Source organism: Chlamydotis macqueenii, chromosome 3 (genome assembly GCF_036417535.1).
Source record: "Chlamydotis macqueenii isolate bChlMac1 chromosome 3, bChlMac1.mat, whole genome shotgun sequence".
NCBI lineage: Eukaryota > Metazoa > Chordata > Aves > Otidiformes > Otididae > Chlamydotis > Chlamydotis macqueenii.
Genome location: NC_141558.1, coordinates 37,731,355 through 37,751,529, shown reverse-complemented (window position 1 = coordinate 37,751,529; position 20,175 = coordinate 37,731,355). Strand labels below are relative to the sequence as shown.

General features: G+C 41.5%; 1 protein-coding gene across 1 annotated transcript in view; it reads left to right on the top strand.

Moving 5' to 3' along the window:
• Positions 1-3,707: 3,707 nt before the first annotated feature.
• Positions 3,708-20,175, top strand: part of ME1 (malic enzyme 1) — a 177,032-nt gene continuing 160,564 nt past the window's right edge. The window contains exon 1 of the mRNA XM_086745759.1: positions 3,708-4,102. Within this exon, the coding sequence (XP_086601885.1) occupies positions 4,001-4,102 (102 nt within the window). The 5' untranslated portion in view covers positions 3,708-4,000. The remainder of the gene's footprint in view (positions 4,103-20,175) is intronic.

Here is a 20,175-nt window from a genome sequence, read left to right as displayed (position 1 = left end):
TGGGGCAGGGATTGACGGCCCCAGGGGGCTGAAATGGGGTCCTGGGCCATGGGCAGGGTGGGGGGAGCCCCAGGGGGTGGGCAGGGACAGGCAGGGCTGGTGGTGCCCCGTGGTACTGGCACTTTGAGCATTTCAAAACTACCATTAGATTCCTCTCTTGCATTGTCTAGTTTAAAGTAAAATAAAAGAGAAAATCCACTTTTGTGTTACAAACAACAGTTTTATATTATAAAAAAAATTATCAAAATTAAAATTAAACAATAACATTGTGCTGCTTGTGCTGTTTAATTTTTGCTTCCTCTTCAGCTTAACTAACTGAAAATATGCTTCCCAATGATAAAAAAAACTAATCTATTTTTCAAATTATCAAGCACAAGTCTGAATTGCTCCTGTAACATGTTTACATAATAGCCTTAAAAATGTTGCGGTTCTATTTTTAAATCATTAAACAATTCACCTTTTTTAAAGCTAACCTTGTGTCTCTGCTAAATTTGACTTGCCAAATCATTCAGGCTGTGTCCCTGCAGGAAAGGACGCGGGGTTATATTGGATCGCAAACCCAGCATGAGTTAACGAGGTTGAACTATTGCAAGAAAAGCAAACATTTTGCTGAGAAGTATAAAGGGAATTGCCATCTGTAAAACATGTGAAGTGAAGCTCGTTGTCGATCCAGGGCTGGTGAGGTCTCGGCTGGAGCCCTGTGGCCCATAGTGGGCACCCAACAGTTACCGTCAGTTGGTAAGAGATCAACTATGGATCTTGATGGGGTAAGTCAGACATGAAACACAAGTACCACCCAAAAAAAGTAGTTCATATGATGCTTTGATGAGGATGTAGGAGTTCCCTTTCTCTTTTTTCAAACCAGTAGCCCTGAAGGTAACCTCTCCCCAGTGCTGCAGCAGGACTACAGGATATGGAGATCCCAGACCCCACAGTATTTCAGAAAAATGGTCCGAGAGGGTCCAAATCCTCTCATCAGTCCCAGTCTGAAACAGGGAATTCCCATGCTTAAATACTGAAACTGAGTCAGTCATCTTAATTAACTACTTCAGCAACAAAAAAATATTTTCTTTCCTGCACTTCTCTCTCCTTACTGTTGGCTTGCCAAAGCAGGTTGTGAAGTCTGATCTACGGGAGCTTTTTAACACTAGGATGAGATACAAAGGTACACTAGATGACCAATGTTCCTTCTAGTCTTATTTTCTAGGACTTTTTCAAATAGAGCTTTTCATATATCCATAGTACATCTGGGGAGATTGGAGACACTCAAGAAGTTATCAGTAAGTTGTAAATTAATTCATTACAGTATGGTGGGGTGGGAGGAAACCATAACTACAGGTACTTACAAAAAAATCTTGAGGAGGAGTCTTAAAAGTGTACCATATAGAAACAGAATTGGGAGCCTGCCAGAAGGGGAAAGCCATTGTATTTTCTGTCAGAAACACCTTAACAATGTTTGGCGCTCATTAATAATTGTTTTGAATGTGGGCTACCATTTGCAAAAATACCTGTATCACATAATATAGCCATAAGAAAATATTTTAAAAATATTTATTTATATTCCTGTAACTATAGCTTTACTGTGCAATGCAGTCCTCTTTTGAAATAACCACCGCTGACTGCAGATGTAACTGCTGAACATTATTCCTTTGACCCATTTTGAACTGGTTTTGCCGTTCAAATGCTGTGAGGTCTTAGATATGGTTACTTAAGGGTCACTCTAAAATTCATCTTCCTCAAAGATACTCTGCAAAAGTGAGACAACTGCCTGGCAAAACTCATAGGAGGTTATAAAGCCTAGCAAGGAAAACAATCACTAGCAGCAGACTTTAAATAAATCCCTACTAATCCCATCTAATGCTAAAGCGTTACAGGCCTCAAGGCTTCTACAAGTGACAAGAAACACCACTTTTTCTTGTTTCTTCGGTTTTTCTTTTGAGCTGAAAAGGTCTGTTGCCATTTTTACAACTCAGGGACACATTTATCCCAAGAAACAGTTATGATTTTGTTTCTATGAGTGTTTGAAAATAACAAACAGGAATAAATTCTATTTTCAGGAAGACAAGGAGGAGTAAATTTGTGCTTAAAAGACAGTAGAAAACTGTTTCTAAAGTCTGATTACATTTAAAAATATACATAGATCCAAATGGACATCACCTGAATTAACTGTTTCATTATATACTTTTTATAACTGGAGTGAAGTGGATCAGGACAAGCCCTTAGCAGGGGTCAGACCTTGGAACAGGTACTCATAGTGGTTGCAGTGAGTTTTGGCATAAATCAAAGAGGCTTTTTTTGTAGACAGTGTTGCAACACTAAGGTAAAAATTACATCAGTAAACATTGCGCTCTCTCTGACAAAAATATCACATTTGAGTTAACATTCCATCAGAACAGTCTCAGGGTACCCACAAAAGAAAGAAAAAGGATGTTTCTATGTTGCTTTTTAATTTTGCCATGACTAAGACAGACCTGACATGCCACCCTGATGCCCCTGATACCTACTGAAGGTAAAATTCAGGACTTGGCTAAGTAGATATTCGGCTATCTGGACAAATTCAAGGAAGACTGAATAATTAGTCAGAAAGACTCCAGATCCAAAATTTATTTACAACTTTTTATTAATACTGCTTTCCATAATTCTTTCTGAGATGGTGGAGTGAGGGTGAGGTTTATTTACTGAATTTTTTGCTGACTTGTGAATCAAGTTTCCAGAAATACAGACTTGGAACCGCTCCAGCTTTCCTTTGATAATTAACCCCAAATTAAGTTTTTGGAGCTACATAAGAGAAAATTCAGGAAAAGCCAGATTCTGTGGGAACCTTTTTTTTTTTTTTAATAAAATATGAGGTAATAGAACGGAAAAACGGCCTGTAGAATAAACGTGAAGAAATAAGTTTAAAACAGCTGTAAAATTTGTATCTGTTTGTTGCTGCTTGACAACAGATAGCAAAACCCTCTATCCTTGAGTATTTTTGTAGCCACACATTTAAAGCTGTGTAACATCTCTAGCAGGGTTACAGTATCTGTATGGGAGTAATTTCTGCTTACACATGTGAATTTAGAGGAATAAAGCCACAGTCATACCGTACACAATGGGTTGTATGCAAACAATTTCAGAGCACGTTGCAAACAAAAGTCGGGGAGAGAGGTACAAACCAGGGGAACACCTGCTCTGCCCTGATACTCTCCATCCCGACCAGGCGTAACCTTGACCGGCACAGCTGAAACCGGCGCACCCCTCCCCGACCCAAAGCTAATTACACCAAACAGGTGCTGCTGCTGCCGACCGCACAAAGCTACGCAGCCTCATCCCCTTCGGGAAAGGCTGCATTTCATAATTCAATAATGGAATGAAAGTGAAACTTGACCGTTACTGGCGTGCGCAGGCCTCGCTTCTGGGTGTGGCAGGGTTTTGGGGATCCCAGCCTTCGGGAGGGCCTGTTCCCCCGGCTCACGGGTCCGTGAGCTGTGTCACAGCGTGATGCTGCTTGTGCTCCCTGCACCGGGTGACAACGCCGGCCCCTGCGTGTAACCCAGCGTGGCGCTGAGGGGGGGCGGCTGGAGCGATGTCCCCCGGCGATTAGGGACCAGCCCGTTCCTCACCGGCACGGGGGGGCTCTGCGAAGCAGTAAAAGGAGGAGTGGTCTAAATTCCTCGTAGAACCGGGAGGTGCGGGCCCGTGGCCCTCCCCCGCGAGTCCTCGGGGATGCGCTTCAGCTCGCCCCCGCGCTTCTTTCGCTTCGCACCTGGCCGCCCGCCCGGTGACTCAGCGGCGGCCCGGTGACACCCCATTCCTCCCCCCACCCCCCGCCTCCGCCGCTTCTCCGCCTTCGCGGTGGCGGCAGCGCCTTGCCGGGCTCTGCCCCCTCCCTCCCGGCAGGATCATCCCACCCCGCCGGGCGGTCACCTCAGCAGGAGGAGCCGCCGCCGCTTTTTGCCACCGCTTCACCTCCCCTCCCGCCGCGACCTGAGGGCAGAGAACCGCAGCGAGCCTCGCCATGCAAGCAGGGAAGGCAGCCGAGAGCCAGGCCGCCGGCCGGCCCCTGCAGGTCACCATGAAGAGGGGCTACGAGGTGCTCCGCGACCCCCACCTCAACAAGGTAAAGGGCAGGTGCGCCGCGGCGGCCCGGGTCGCTGAGGAGGGGAGCTCCCTTCCCTCTCCCCGGCCGGCAAAACCTGCGGCGGCTGGGCGCTGCCCGCCGAGCCGGGCCCGTTGCGGCGGGGAGGGCGCCGGCCGGCCTCTCGCCGCCGCCGCCGCCACCTGTCACGGCGGAGCGGCCGAGGCCGCCGCCGGGTCGGGGGTGGCTGGGACAGTTCCTGAGGGCCGGGCGGCGTTTCGTCTCTCTCGGGGGGCGGCGGGGGTCCCGCGGGCGGCACCGAGCGCCGTGCGGGCCCTGGGGCGCGGAGCCCGCCGAGGGCAGCGGCGCCGTCCTCTCTCTGCCTTCCAGAGCAGCCCGGGGGAGGATGCTGCTCCAAGTTCCGCCGCTGCGATGCGAGTTCCCGCTGCCGTGCCTGTTTTCCCGGTACCTTCCTTCTCTTCCAGCCCTCTTTCCCACAGGTGCCCTACCTCGCTTCCTGTGGGTAAGCCTGGCAGGTGGAAAAGGCCTTTTATCACCATTTTTCTACTTGCAGCTGTAAAATTCAGCTTCAGTTTCCCCCCTGCTCCGCATGAGCAAATGCGGTCAGCTTTCAAGAGATGCCGTAGCATGACAAAACCTTTTTAGCACATCTCTAAATTGCTTGAGAATGGTAACTCAGCTTGATAAAACTTTCTAAACATTGCAAATCAATTTGGAAAAAAAAAAAAGCTGAATAAGTGTGTATTTGCAGAGCTCTGATAAAGATGCAAAGTTCAGATAGTAAAATACTTCATTGCTTCATTGGTGTGGCAGGCCTGGGGTTTGCTGCCAAAATGAAAAATGGGTCAAGTCAAAGGTAAGTGACAAACCACACCTAGCACATGATGCCTTGGTTAGGTTCTTAGCCCAAACTTTGCTCTTGCATATTGCTTTTAAATGTTAGTTCTAGTGCTCTGACTTGTACCTCTGCATTAGAAAGTATATACAGTCACTTTACTTATTTCTGAGTTGTATAAATTGACAAAAACTATGTTTCTAGTTTTACTGGATAGGTTGACTCATCAGTAAAAACTCCATATATTACCTAGATGAATAGTGCTTTTATTAGTCTTGGAGCTTGACTACAAAGTTTCCTCAGAGGCTGTCTTATGTCTCTTTGTGTGTAGGCTTGAGAAGGTCTCCTGAGGTCAGGTGAAAGGAAAACTAACCAAAATGTAAAACTCCCAAGAAGAAACCAATGAGAGGCTGTTTCACTCAGGATTGCTTTTGAGCAGCTGCAGTATTCATGGAAAAAGTCTGATTCAGAACAACCAGGAAAGCCAACCAAACAAAAAATAAGACTTATTCCAAAATGTGGAATACAAAAAGAGCACTTGGAGGCAAAGCAGACTTATTGCTACCTTTTTCCCTCAAACATTGTACATCTTGCCTCTGAACAGCACACTTGGATGTGAGGTGCTAAAGAGGAAGAGTCTTGCTTGATTTCCTGGCTTAGGCTTTACTCTTCCCCCTCAGCCACGGTATAGCACATACGTACTGTACTGCAGAGAAGCAGGGGAAAGTATATTTGTGTTCATTACCAGCCACATCTACCCAGCTAATGCAGAGTTTGGTGCTAGAAAAGGTCAGATGAAGTCTCTGGTCTCTATGCCTGCGAGGAGAGTCTGGTCCTGGTCTCGTGAAGAATGGGTAAGCCAGTTTTCTGATAGAGACAGGTGATTTTTGGTGGGTGTGGATGTATTACACCCTACTATACACATATATACGCACACTATATACACACACTCCTCTAATATGTATATATTTTGTTGCCAAATATGTTGAGGACTGCGAACATTGTTGCTAGTTTGATAGGTTGTGGCCTGGCTGCATGCATGGGAGCAGGTAATCTCAGTTCACTTTCTATTGCCAAGGCTGTTGAACAAGCATCAGATTGCAGCAAGTTCAACTTGAAGTAGATAAAATATCTCCTTTAATGATTCTAAAGTACAGGAATTGTTTGCAGTTCTGCAGGAGCACTAGAACTTTCTGCTATCTCCTGAGCCCTCAGAGCTGCAATTGCTCAGTATCAGCACTTTCTTTTGGACATGGTGCCCGTTTTGAGAGTCCTATTTGCATCTACTTGGCAAAGGTAGGCTTTAAGTCCTGAGTAGTGGTATCTAGCAGTGACTCATACAGAAATAAGAGATTATGTTTTCAGGGCCTCTTAAAAGCTGAGGCAGCTGGCCTGTCAAGCAGGTAAAGCTGAAGTATACTGCAATATATGGAAGCCTGGGACTTGAATCCTCAAATAATGCATTCCTTTTCTCAGCCAAGTTTAAAGGAAAATTTTACAGGGATCCATTTTTACTTGGACATCGTTAAAAATAGATGTAAGAAGAAATAAGGAGCTAGATTTTTTTTTTTTAATACCCGTCTCCATTTAGTGCCCTGCTTATCCAACAATAAAGCTGGATTTCTGCACACTCAGTGCATCCATCACTTTTTACACTTAACCTTGAGAGAAAGGGCTGTAGAAATGTCAGGGTAAAGACCCAAATTCCAAGTTTCTTCTTTTCCACTTTGTCCTCTGCTTCTACCTGGATGACAAAATTTTCAGGACATACTAAGCACTGAAGTACGTTGAAGCCCTAGGCATTGTCCTTCTTAAATCTTTTATGTTTTACTTTGTCGGTGATTCACGAACATGTACAAACTTCACTGAGGAAAAGCTTAATAAAAAATGTTTGGGTGTTTTGTTGTTCACCCTTCCCCGTGGGGCATTTTGCCTACATCCAAAGCCATTGCAGCTTTTACAAGGTCACCGAGTGGTTTGCCCCATCTCAGCAGTGATGACGCATCAACAATTATCAGGAACAGCAGATCGTAACACAGTGAGTTTAATTACTTGAGGACACGTGTCCAAGTCTATGGGTAATAATCACGATTCAGTTTCTTGTCCTGAGCTGTTAGGTTCACAGTGTTTAGAAGTGTATTTACAACCTTTTTGTTTATTGTATCTTTTTCCCTCAGGCAACTAAACACATTGTAAACAGCAATTACAAGGAAGACAAACAAAATTTCACTTCTTTTCACTGAAATAGACCGCATTGTTTGGCTGGGAGTTGTGTGCTCTGTAAGCTGACGAGTTACAGAAGTGTGAAAGTACTTTGCTCTACTGCTACTACAAATCTTATTTATGCTTTATTCAATGTATAAGTTTGCTATTTTAAGGCACACAAATCATTCTGTGATTTAACACAAAACCTTAATCTCATCATTAATTTTTCTACCTTTTGGTATTGTTTAAACAAATCATAGTTTCCCAAAGCTGCTTATTTTCAGAATCTTGGTGTGAAGATATGCAAACAAGTATTTCAGTACCAAACTCTTCCTGCAGCCTGTGTAAGTTGCCAAGTCTAAACACTCCTCAATTGAGAAACTTTCACCATTGGAGGAGTGCTTTTCTTCCAGGTTGCTTTCATATTCTTGCAGAGTGATTCAGCAAACAAGAAAGAAGTGATCCCATTAAATCACTCCCCAGCTGCTTAATTTTAACCCCTCTCCCCTGACTATCACCATTGCTAAGTGTTGTGCACCTGTAAACTGTTGGTCCCTCTTTTTTCTTTCCTTTTATTGAAGTTGCACTAAAGCACTGGAGAACTTTGGAACAGACTGTCTGATGTGGCTGCTGAATATCCAGGAGTTCCCAATCTCAATCCTGCCTGCAATGGCATTGATGTTTTATCCTTGCCACCTCCTGTATGCGATGCCCTTGGATCTTAGTGGGTCCTCCACTACGCAGTGACGTTCGTTGCTGTCTGTGAGTCCATTGACTCACTATGGGCTTTAGTATAAAGCAGCCATACTGGAACAGACCAAAAGTCCATTTATCCCAATGTCTCATTTCTGATGATGGCCAAACTGGATCCCTCAGGAGGAGTAAAAGGGCGAAGGGTACTTCTAGTGATGCTGTCTAAGAATAAACAATTCCAGGCTGAGGGAATGAGCATTTTATTGGGAGGTTCTTAAGATATGAATGCTTACCTGTCTTGTCAGATTATATAGACTATGTGTACTAATTTACTAAAACAATTCTAAACTTTCTTTTTTTTAAATTCAAGTGTGAAGTTTGTTATCTGAGCTAAAGAGAAGCATGGACGTCCTGATTTGCTTCTATGTTTCAGACCGTGGGAAGAGAATGCCTGGGAAATACAGATATATTTTGTTCTGTGTACAGTTAGTTGGTTCACTAAAATCAAAATTGATTTTGAGAAAGTATAATCATGTGAATAGTGTGGGTGACACATAACAAAGGTCTTATGACTTTTAACATTTGTTGGTGACCCTCGCTTCGGAAAACCCAGAGCTCAGTAAAAAATCAGCAGCATTCCAGTGAGATTTTCTCTATCTGATGGGTGAAAGAGAATAAACCTTTAAGAAGCTCCTTTAAATAAATCTATTTCTTTATCAAACACCAAGCAGCAGAATTTTTTTTTTTTTCCCCCCTCTTCTTCCTTCTGTTGGTAACGTTCATATTTTCACATCTTAAACTTGTGTGCACTTCGGCTGGGTCCTCTGCAGTGGCCAGTGCTCACTGAGTGTTGCTTTTACCTTAGCTGTAGATAGATACTCTGGGAAGAAAACTGATGAAGCTGGGGATGGAGGAGGAAAACATTCCTTAAAATGGCATGTTAGGAGTATCTATATTAATTTGTAAAAAAGGGTTTTCTGGAGGTTACTTGATACTGCAAGGGATGATTTCATGTTAAGTGGTAATAGGTATGATAGCATCTTTTAGACTCGAAGATGGTCAGCTCCATGTGAAAGTAAGGGGAGAATTTTTTTTTTTTTTTGAGGTGTAGTTGTTGATCACTACCTCCTTTTTTTTTTTTTTTCTATAAACTTTTTGTCCTTTACAGCTTCGTAGTTTTTAACAGTAATATTTCCCAGTTCTTAACTCCATCAGATCACCTAGCAGAGCAGTTTTCATCTTGATAGGGGTAAGCACATGCTATTTTTCTGGTCTTTGAGAAGAGTAAATAGTATAGTGGTTATGCTAGCACAAAAAAAAAGGTTTGATCAATCTGGTCTTTGTCTGAAACTTTTTAGAGTGATTTTTTTATCGATTTTGCCTGTGTGTTTCATGAGCACTGAATTTTTGATCTTTTACTTGGGTCTCTGACACAAGAGTTGCCATTCTATGTAATGGCAACCTAAAATAGGAGGTTATTCAAGTGTGAGGTTGGTTTATACCAGAGCCATTTGCTCTTTAAGAATCAGAACCGTAAGTTGTAGACTGACAAAACTGCAGCTACCTTGTACACTTGGGTTTTGGGTAAGGGCGTAAGCTCAGTGGTGGCTCACCTGTGGATACCACAGGGCTGGGTGAGGAGGTTATGACATTGACAGTGTATTTTCTCTTCTTAAAGTCACCTTCTTGAGGTATGAGGGAGGAGCTGTGATGTAGGATGATTTTTGTATGAGTGCTCTTATTTACAGTATGTGTGAAGGGGCTTTAAAAATAAATTTTGTGCTTTTTTCCACCTTTCTTACTTCAAGGCAGGTTTGTCCTGCATACTATTTTCAAGGCCAGCTTGGACGGGGCTCTGAGCAACCTGATCTTCTTGGAGATGTCCCTGCTCCTTGCAGGGGAGTTGGACTAGATGACCTTTAAAGGTCACTTCCAACCCTAACTATTCTATGATTCTATTAATGAGGAAAAAGTCTTGGGAAAAGCAGAAAGTATTTCAATCAGATCATTTTACCGTTGTCTTCTATTTTATGTATACAGCCTGCAGTGTTCATTACCTCCTAGTGTTTTGCTCCTGACCAGGCAGGTAAGTTGCTGTGGTTGGTGTTATATATATATATATATTTTTTTTTTTTTTTCCTGTTGGCCTCCAGTTCTTTGCTTGCAGTTATGAAAAGAGTGCTGAGACAGTGAGTTGGGAACAAAGTTCTGTGACTTGAATGAAAAGCAAAGAAAATAATGGGGAAGTTATGTAGAAAGCTATATAGCAGTAATAGCAACTGAATACTGGTATGAGTTGTCACAGGAAGCTGAAATCTAGAATTGTTTTGCTATTTAGGGCATTAAAAACACTTTTCAGTTGTGTAATTTTCTTGTGAACTTCAGTAATTGAACGCAAACAAGGCTGACCTTTTTTCTTTAGACTGAGGAATCCTACGCCCACTGGTTGTAAAAGCTACTTGAATAGAAGCACTAATCCTGGCACAGCACCTCGCAAACAGGATTTGTGTATTTAGAATGGGTTAAATGTGCTTTTCTACACTAGATTTTCTAGAATGGCACAGAACTTTTGTTATTTATGGATGTTGACAATAAGTAGGATAAGAACTTGCTCAGAAATTGGACTTCAGTCTAGGTAAAATAAACTGCGGAGAATATTTGTGCTTTCTGGAGGAAGCATATTTCAAAGTCCAGAAGTTCTTACTGTGCATTTCTCACTCTATGCGTCAGATTCTGCTGAATCACTGTCTTGTACCGAGCTGCCTCTGAAAAAGAAAGAAGTTGCGGCTGTAGCAGGCAGAAGCATCTCTCCCTCGAGCCCTGCTTCCCTCTCTAAGGGGAGGAGGAAGTGAAATGCGTGTGACAGCAATGTTTCTTATTAACCCATGACCCCAAGTTAAAACATGCCATCTCTGCTTTGGCGTGCCTTTCCCTTTCCTTCCTCGCCTGCTCAGGTAAGCTGTGTTTTTGGTGTGTGACTCACTTATCGTTGCCCTAGCCCAGGCCTGCAGGGCTTGAGGCGGCGTTTCACACCGAAGGTCTCATTACTCCAGGCTCTGATGGCTGTGGCCCACTGCCGTTGTGCTAAATAAGTTATTGATGGAGGTCTGAAATGTAATATTAATACCCTTGAATGAGGATTTTCCAGTTTATGTTAGAGAATTTTACAGTGGAACAGTTGTTTCGAAGAAGTATTCAAAGCAGCATTTGCCGGAGGACTTGATTCTGAGACTTCAGCCACAGCAGCAAGTGTTTGTGCTCCCTGCACATCTGAAGAGCTATTGTAAGGTGTCCTTTCTGCTCCCCTGCCTGAAGCAAATGCATGATGGTTGTCTGACAGCTCTGTGGCCCATTGTGGCTGGAAGACTAGCATGGAAAGAGTGGAAAAGAACAGAAATAAGAATGTTGTTGGGTTTGTGTGCCTGTTCAATGAGATGCACAGGGTAGTCTGTTCACTCCCATGTACCTGAAACAAAGACAGAAGAAATTGTCTTCTGTGAGCATTAATAGAAGTGGGACTTCTAATATTTTTGTTTGTCTGTTTTATGTTGGACAGGGTTGGATGCTTAAAAAAAAAAGGCAGACCAATTCCATTCACTGTGCACAGGTGCAGTGCCAGGAAGGACCTGCCAGCTAGAGAGTAATGGATGTCCTTTCATCTTTACGCATTCATCATCTCCATTCAGCACTGAGTTAAGCCTGTTCCACTGAGACAAGTACCTGTGAACTTCTGACCCAGAGATGCATGTACATGCCTATCAACAAAGCTTTAGTGCATGGAACTGAATTTGAAGAATTGTGTGTATTTTTCTTTGCATGGCTGCTGTGATATCACAGTAGCACTGAAATGTTTCAAGCATCAATTAATTAGATTGTAAATGGGTATGAATTAAGGATTCCTTGGATTTCATGCTGGTATACACACATGATCTTCTGTTGAAAAGATGGTGATTCGTGAACTTACTTTAAAAAGACTTTTCCAGTGAAGTTACCAAGGCCATCGTTGGAGGAAGGCTCAGTCTTTCAGCTTCTGAAAATAAGGGATCATCTGCCTTCAACAGGAGGTTTTGTGAGATCCAAAACTATCGTATAACTAGGAAAAGTGCCAGTTTTAGGAACACACCCTGTGACCATCCACTGAGTTATCTTCTGTAGAAGTGGGTGCAGAGGCTACGTCTCTACTAGCAGAAACCAGGTGTTGTAACACATAGCGCTGTGTGCGTGTACTGGCTGGTGAGGTGCCTCATCACTGGGACTCTGGCCGATGCTTCTAGGCCTTTTGGTCTTCTCTGAATTTTTCTGTCTGTCTCCTTTGCCATGATTAAAAACAGTAATACAGTTTGACAGTAGTAGAGCATTAGTTAAGCTTCGTTTGAATGTCCTTCTGTTTCATGGAGACCTTTCTCTTTATTTTGTGCCAGGGCAGTGCAGGGAACTGGGAATAGTTTTACAGTAATTATCTCCATTGTCTGGTTTAACACAACATCAAGGAGCTAAATCTGGTATAGGAAAAAGGCAATAAAATGTTGTAGGATTACCAATTTGTAATATATGGTAGCCAAAACTTTGTACAGCAAAGGTACGGACAAACTTGAAACAGTAGCCATGTGTCTGCAAAACTGGGATAGGTGAGACTTGGAATAAACTTCCTAATGGACAGGTAGAGTAGAAAGACTATGCGTTAACTTTTGTGAGACCAGGCAAAGGCTTTGGTGCTTCCAGTGTTTTACCTGACATAGGAATTAAAATCTTTAAATGAAGATGCTGATGGTTTCTAGTCAGAGGCAGAGAACAAATTTGACACTAGAATACTCTGTCTTATCGTTCATGGAGAAGGGTGTTGTGCACAGTCAGCAGCACTGCTTCCTAGCAGGGCTTGCAGATGTGAGAAACCTACCTTACCCAATCATAGAATCATAGAATAGTTAGAGTTGGAAGGGACCTTCAACGGTCATCTAGTCCAACCCCCCCTGCAAGAAGCAGTGACATCCCTGACTAGATCAGGTTGCTCAGAGCCTCATCCAGCCTGGCCTTGAACGGTTCCAGGGATGGGGCATCCACCACCTCTCTGGGCAACCTGTTCCAGTGCTCTACAACTCTCATTGTAAAAAATTTTTTTCTCATATCTAATCTAAACCTACCTCCTTCTAATTTAAACCCATTACCCCTTGTTCTAACACAACAGGCCCTACTGAACAGCTTCTCCCCATCTTTCCTGTAGGCCCCCTTGAGGTATTGGAAGACCGCTATCAGGTCTCCCCGGAGCCTCCTCTTCTTCAGGCTGAACAGCCCCAACTCTCTCAGCCTGTCCTCATAGGAGAGGTGCTCCAGCTCTCTGATCATCTTTGTGGCCCTCCTCTGGACCTTCTCCAACTGGTCCATGTCTTTCTTGTGTTGGGGACTCCAGAACTGGACGCAGTACTCCAGGTGGGGTCTCACCAGGGCAGAGTAGAGGGGCAGAATCACCTCCCTCGACCTGCTGGCCACGCTCCTCTTGATGCAGCCCAGGATGTGGTTGGCCTTCTGGGCCGCAAGGGCGCATTGCCCACTCATGTTGAACCTCTCGTCTACCGATATATTAAGATGCGATAATTATTGTGGGTGTCCTGTTCTCAGTAACTATGAATTGACTCGTGGTTCTGAAATTGCAGCTGTGCAAGCTCTCTGTGGAACATGCTTTATGTCTGTCCATCTTCAGAAAAAATCAGTCATGGATGAAGTCAAGCAAAATAGGGGAAATCGTCTAATAGTTACTTTAAGAAAGTGTCAAAAGACATAATTTTTGTTAATATTCACCCTATATAGGCCACATAGATTGAACTTTTGTCAGTCACTCTTTTCTTTACCTTCCCCTTTCTCCCCCTCAATCGCAATTTTATAAGTAGCATTATATCTTTAATTGAGGAGTAAACGATTGCTCTCAAGTATATTGAGACTCCATGAATGTACATTTTAGAAATATTTCAAGGGTTTTCTTGGTAAAGCCAATAGTAGAATAATGATGCACTTTCAGAGAAGTAAGAAACTTGCCATGTAGTCATAATGTGTTGGGTTATAATTTTGAACTAATTTTCATGACTTCGTGGCATGTAGCAAGATAGTAAGAATTTTCAGACTGCCTCATAGGATTGTCAACGTGATGCACATTAGACACCTCCAGGAGCTGGGACTGCCATGGTACACATGGTACAGCCATGGGGAGTCTAGGTTGGACCATAATCACAAATAAGCTCATGGCTTTTATGAGGATGACAAATTTGTGTAGGGTGATATTGGAGAAAGGACTACGGACCTGATCCTGATACTGGTTTTAGTAGTGTAAGCTGAGAGTAAATTAATGGTAGAGGGATACAAGAAGGGAAGCTGCTGCAAAATTGTCATGTAATTAGCACTGGTGCATTAAGACTTTAAAAAAAAAAACCTCAAACCTCTTTGTCTCGTGAAGAGTTTGAGCGCCTTTAACCTCCACAGGCTTCTAAAACTTGATTCCTAGCAGCCTATTTAGAAGGAAACGTTGACATATTCATTCAGTATGCAAAATAAATGTTTTTGGCTAGTCCAACCTTTCTAATTTTATCTAAAATGATGAATATTATAGTATCTAAGTTTTTGTTAATTAAGATGACTTTAAATAGTCCAAATCTCTGGGTGATTCAGAGAAAAAAAACCCCAAACACTATGGAGAAAGCTAAATGTGTTTCTGTTAAAAACAGATCTCCAACTTTGCATGAGAATTATTTTATGCATATTGCTCAGTATAGGTTTTATTTTAGGAGGTAATTAAAAAACCCTCTCTGAATTGCATGCATAAGAAAACAAATTTTGATCTTATCAAATCTTGTGCTTTACTAATATAATTTGTTGCATAATTCAGGAAGCAAAAGTCTTGACTTGGGAGAAGGCGGTCACAGGGCACCCTGGAGGCAATTCTTGCAGGCACTGTGTACTTTCTGTTGAAATCAGTATCTGCAGTATACTTGCATACTGTTAGCGCCTATTCCTGTGTGAAACACAATATTCCGTGCAGGACTCGAGGTTGTTTACAATGTAGTGGAAGCAGAGGAAGTGTGGAGTAAACACTTTTTCTATACATAAAGAATACATACCATAGAACTGGGGGAAAAAAGCGTAATAATTCTCTTATGCTCTGACTACTCGTGGCTTTCAGCCAAAGATGTAGAAATACGTCAGGATGTCCTTGTTTAGTATGGGTTCAGAAAGCACATTCATCACTGTTTTGCTCTTAAAATGCAAATGAGGCATGGAGCAGCAATGCATTTTATCATTGCATGTTTATGCTTAGGTTTTTTTTCTTTATTGTTCAAGCAGCAACAGTTACCTGTTTCTGGCTTAGAAAATCTGATTTTTTTTTTCTGTAATAGTAAGTTTAATATTAAAGCTAAACTCACTGTTCTGCCTCTTCTTTTTTCTTTCATAAAATAAATGTCCCTACAAGAGGTTTGAAAAATGATAAACACCTTTCGTTCAATGTAACTTTGCTTAAATAAACTCAGTGTTCAGTTTTAAGTTAGTATTTTAGATTCATCTGTCTTATTAATGAATTGTGTGTATCTTTGGAGCGGAGGAGGTGCTATGAGGTACTAAATGATTTTGGCATCCAGTTCAGATGAGATATTGCAGTTCAGCTTTCTTCCTCTTGTCGCTTGTGAGTGATAAACTTTTAAGTTTGCTTTTGGCATGGAAATTGGGTAGTACATAACAATTCTTGCAAAGCAATGATTATGAAATACATCATTCAATTTTCCACAAAGGCAAAAATAATTTTACCTTTTACTAATGACTTAAAAATCTCTGCCTTAAATCTGTCCTGGAGATGAGTGCATAGTGGTGATTATGAAGCATGTTATAACATTTTCAGTACTAGTGTCTAGCTGATTTATTGGATTTCTTATTCCAGACACCTGACTTTAGAAAGCAGATTTATGTGTGGAGGTGTATTTACAAAAGAGGCAGTAAAGCTTCTTTACCTAAATAGTATGAAAGAGCTCAGCAGTTGCAGATAGAAGTCAGAATAAAATGCAGTACTTCTCTAGCTGATGGCTGGTTAAGTGTATAGTTCTAAAACTCTTATAAAGGACTTCTCAAGATTTTCTAGGACTTTTTTTGCCATCATTAAACGTGTTAAAATTACAACTCAGTTTATTTACCTAAAGTACAAGAGTAATTTAAGAGCTGAAAAAACGTTTTTAAGATTCTTTCAGTTACAGAATATTGAACTCTAATGCTGACATGTTCAGCAGTTTTAGCCCATGGTAAATACATGGAATAAAATCCTTGTTGGATTTCAAGATACTGACTATTGAAAGGTAAATTTATCTGCTGCTGTTTATAGGCAAATGGAAGTTGTTATGAAAATACATCTCAAACTCTTGATTTTGTGCTGTTGGATTAATTCCTTAAGGTCCTTAGGTTTACATAGCTTTGGTTTTGCCCAGGCATAAGCCATTGTTAAAAGTCACGTCCTGGGAGCAAGTCCTGGGGGAGGAATAAAGAGCCTTCTGCCAGGGGACAGGGATTCAGGCTCTTGGACCTTCTGCAGAAGTGAGATCTTGCAGCACTTTGTTCCTCCCTCTGCCTAGGCTTTTCAGTCTTTCTCAGATCATATGTTTTAGGTGACTGCTTGACATCTTCATTCCCAAGGTTTCTCTGAAATTCTTGCCTTGCTCTTGTTCAGAGCCCAAGCGGGACAGTTGCCCTTCTGATTCCAACACAACTGCGTCTTGGGATGTTTCAAGTCGCCTCTCTCCCAGGAATGTTTTGAAGCTCAGTGACACCAGCTTTCCACCTTTTTCTCGCTGAAGTCCTTGTTTTTTTCAAGCTGCGGCCAAGTGTAGATTTCATTTTATGGAATTCATCTAAAGCTTTCAGGCCTGGTGAAGGAGAGCTGGTTCCCTGCTATGCTTCAAAGCTTTTCCTCTGCACAGGGTGTTCACTGAAGTTCTTTGAAAAAATTTACTAGAGTTTGTATGTAACGAACATCTATTCATGAAGTCAGTGAACTTTGGTATATTATTTCTACGCATAGCTTATGTGTAACAACAAGCTTTAAGTATTATAATTTTTAACAGAGTTAAAATATGAAGACATCTGCTGTTTGTCTTTTAAGGCATGTAAATTTATGTCTTTAAGGCATACATTTTTATAGTCTTAGGAGAGCATAAAAGCAGTGTGGTTTATCTGTTTTTGTTTTGTTGCTTTTTGTTAAGACAAGTTTTCATGCCAAATTCTCTAAGGATGGGGCTTACCAATTGCCTTGCTTTTGCTAAGCAAAGGCTGGATAAAGCCTTCCTCTTGCTCATGTGATAGGGGATTTGGCATGGCTGCCTATTTATTGGGTCAGTCAAGGGTCAGGTAAAGAAATAAGAAATGGCCCTTAAAATAGCTTGATAATTCTGGGGTTTTTTTTATTTTATTTTTTTTTTTACTTTGTATTGAGCATACAAATACTTACATTTAGAACACTGTAGTGGTTGAACTAAATACGCTGATTGTAGGTGAGAATAAATAAATAAATGTAGATGAGTCTATGTAAACAGATATCAGAAAAGGTGTCTTCCTCACTGTGCTCCTTTTCTTCTGCATTGAGGGTGGCTTTCAGCACCCGCCCTCAGCAGCTGCTTGAAAGGAACACTTTATCTAAGCTCAGGAAAAGTAGAACATCTTGCTTTGCATCTTACCTGGAGAAACATAACCAGCCCAGCTCTGTCTCAAAGCCGCTGGCCTTGCGTTTGCCAGAAGAGCAAAAGTGTGCCAGGTCAGGAGTCTGCGTGAAACCGGAGTCTCTGCTCTCCTGCCAGGGTGTCTGAGGTACCAAGCTCTCCTGCTTCTTGAAGAACGTGAATAAACTCAAAGTAGAAAATAAAAAGCAAGTGCTTCCTTTGAAGGTGTAATTCTTAGAGAAAAAAATTATAATCTGTAGGGTAAAGAAACACACCCTGCAAACTAATGTTATTTCCTAAACTTTTTAATTTAGTTTAAGGCAAGATATAATTTTCTTCTGGTTCTACAGTTGCTCACTGCATCCTTACTGCAGAATAAATTTAGAGGATTCAGTAAAACACAGTTAAGAAGAATCAGTGACTACAGGAAAGTACAGTTTAACTGTCATAATGTTCCACTAGCAATTTAAACAGAGTGTGTGAGTAATAGACCCCCTTTCTGGATTGCTTTGAGGTACGCTTCACAAATCTTTAAACATATGATTGAAGCTTTCTTTGTCATACTTCGGGGCTATATAATGAATATAAGCACGTACATTTTGTTCTCCCTTTAATTAGTGAGCTCTGCTTCAGCAAGGGAGACAAAATATTGTAGTAGATTGGGCACTGGACTGGAAACTAGGTCATACACTTGTGGTGGTAATTAAATGTTAGTCATTTTAGTTTCCTCATCTGAAAAGGCAAGCAGCATTTGAGAAATTTTGAGCATAAAAATTAGCATAAAGTACTTGTATAATCAGTCTTTTTAGATAATGTTTTGCTATGCTGTCTTTGTACTGCTATAATCTAGCTTTTATCTACAACTTTCTTTTCTTGGTGGGGGGAAATATCTACTAGTTTTTGCAGTAATCAGTTAGCAGGCTACTATTTCTTTTAAAGTCACATCTAAGTAGACCCATGTCTATTTTGTATATTCCTGACATATTTTGTCCATGGTCTTCTACCGTCTGCTGTATTGCAATTACAAGTACAGAGAGTATTAGTGGATGTGCAGTCTCCTGCATGTAGTCTCCTAGATCCTGGAAAATCCATTAGACAGAACTGCTAATCATGGCCAGTGCTAAATGCTGGGAGAGAAAAGGAAGATCTGAATAGACAGGAAGAAATCATCCATCTGTGGAGCTAAACCTGCTCCTGGCTTCAGGCCATGCTGTGCCACATGCAGATTAGTTCCAATTAGATGAAGTGGTAGCTGACCCTTGGCTGCCTCCTCTAAGCATCCCGGTCCTGGGTGGCGTTGGTAAGAGTTGCATCCATTCCTGCTGAGTGGAGAGAAGAGGTGAGAAGGTGTTCAGTATTTTATCAGCTGAATGCCTAAGGAAGCTCAGGTCAGTACTTCCTGCAAGAAAAGCTATTTCAACCTTCATCTAACCACTACTCAGTGAATTTCTTCAAGAAGCTAGAATTCATGTCTCCAGGACTTAAATTTATGTAACAATGTGAATGAAGGCTGATTTTTCAGGTATGTTTAGCTATCTGAAGACTTTGCTAGGTATTGGATAGGCAGTAGTGACACAAATTTGAAATAAACTCTTTTCCCCACACTTAGGATTCTGATGTCAGTTCCCTAGAGAAAATGTCCTGCACAGGAAATGTTTAAAGGCTGAATAAAACTCCCTCCATACCTTGTGTAGTGGAGCTGACTATTACCCTCAAATACATTTTTTTTCTTTTATTTTCTAAAATATGCTAAAAAAATGCACGTGTATGTTCTCTAAACAGAAGGAGCTGCATAAATTTTCTGTATATGTGACTTGTTATGATGTTCTTAGAAATTACACTAGTGTAAATATCCAGCAAAACAAGATTTTCTTTAAAAGATAACTCGAAGGTTTATCAATTGGCAAAATGAATCTATTTTCATGTAAAAATATTGAATTATGTCTTAATCATCCCATGTTTGGTGGTAATTTACAATTTCAAAATAGATTCCTGTTTTCTGTTATGGGATTTCAGCAGCGACCAGAAAGCCTACAAGATGATTTAATATCTGTGAACCTAAACCTTAAAATACTTAATTACATAAGTAGCTACAGAAAGGTAATGCTTGTCTGGCTGTGCTCCAAATTGCCAGCAGTGCAACTCTAAAAGTATGCAATGATAAGCATTTCTTGGCCCTGAAAATACTTACATGCATCTATTTACTTAAATACATAGAAATAATCTTTCAGATACTATGAGGAAATGTGGCATGTGCATAAAAGCCCCATTTGTTTTGTACTAGGCTCTTGCTTACACTTCGTTACTTTGCGCAGGCGAAGCTGCTGTGTGGAGAACAGATCAATAATGCAGCAGTGAGACACAGCCGTGGAAAACTGAAGCTGGATCTGTTGTGGTGAATCTGCTTTACATTCTGTCAATCTGCAATCCACATCAAATCTCAAGAATATTAATACCCTCATAATTCTCATTTTGGTGCTGTGAGTGTTGGAATCCAAGTACTAGCACTGTGGGAAATCCAGCTTGGGTTGATGATGGTATGAATTGAACAGGAATTTTCCCTACCTGTCCTGTCCTTTCTTCAGTTGACAATATGTAGGCGAACGAATTTCTGTTTGCAACACCACATACATATTTGTAGGACCACAACCTGTTCTGGCTAGAAACTCTTATTTTGAATC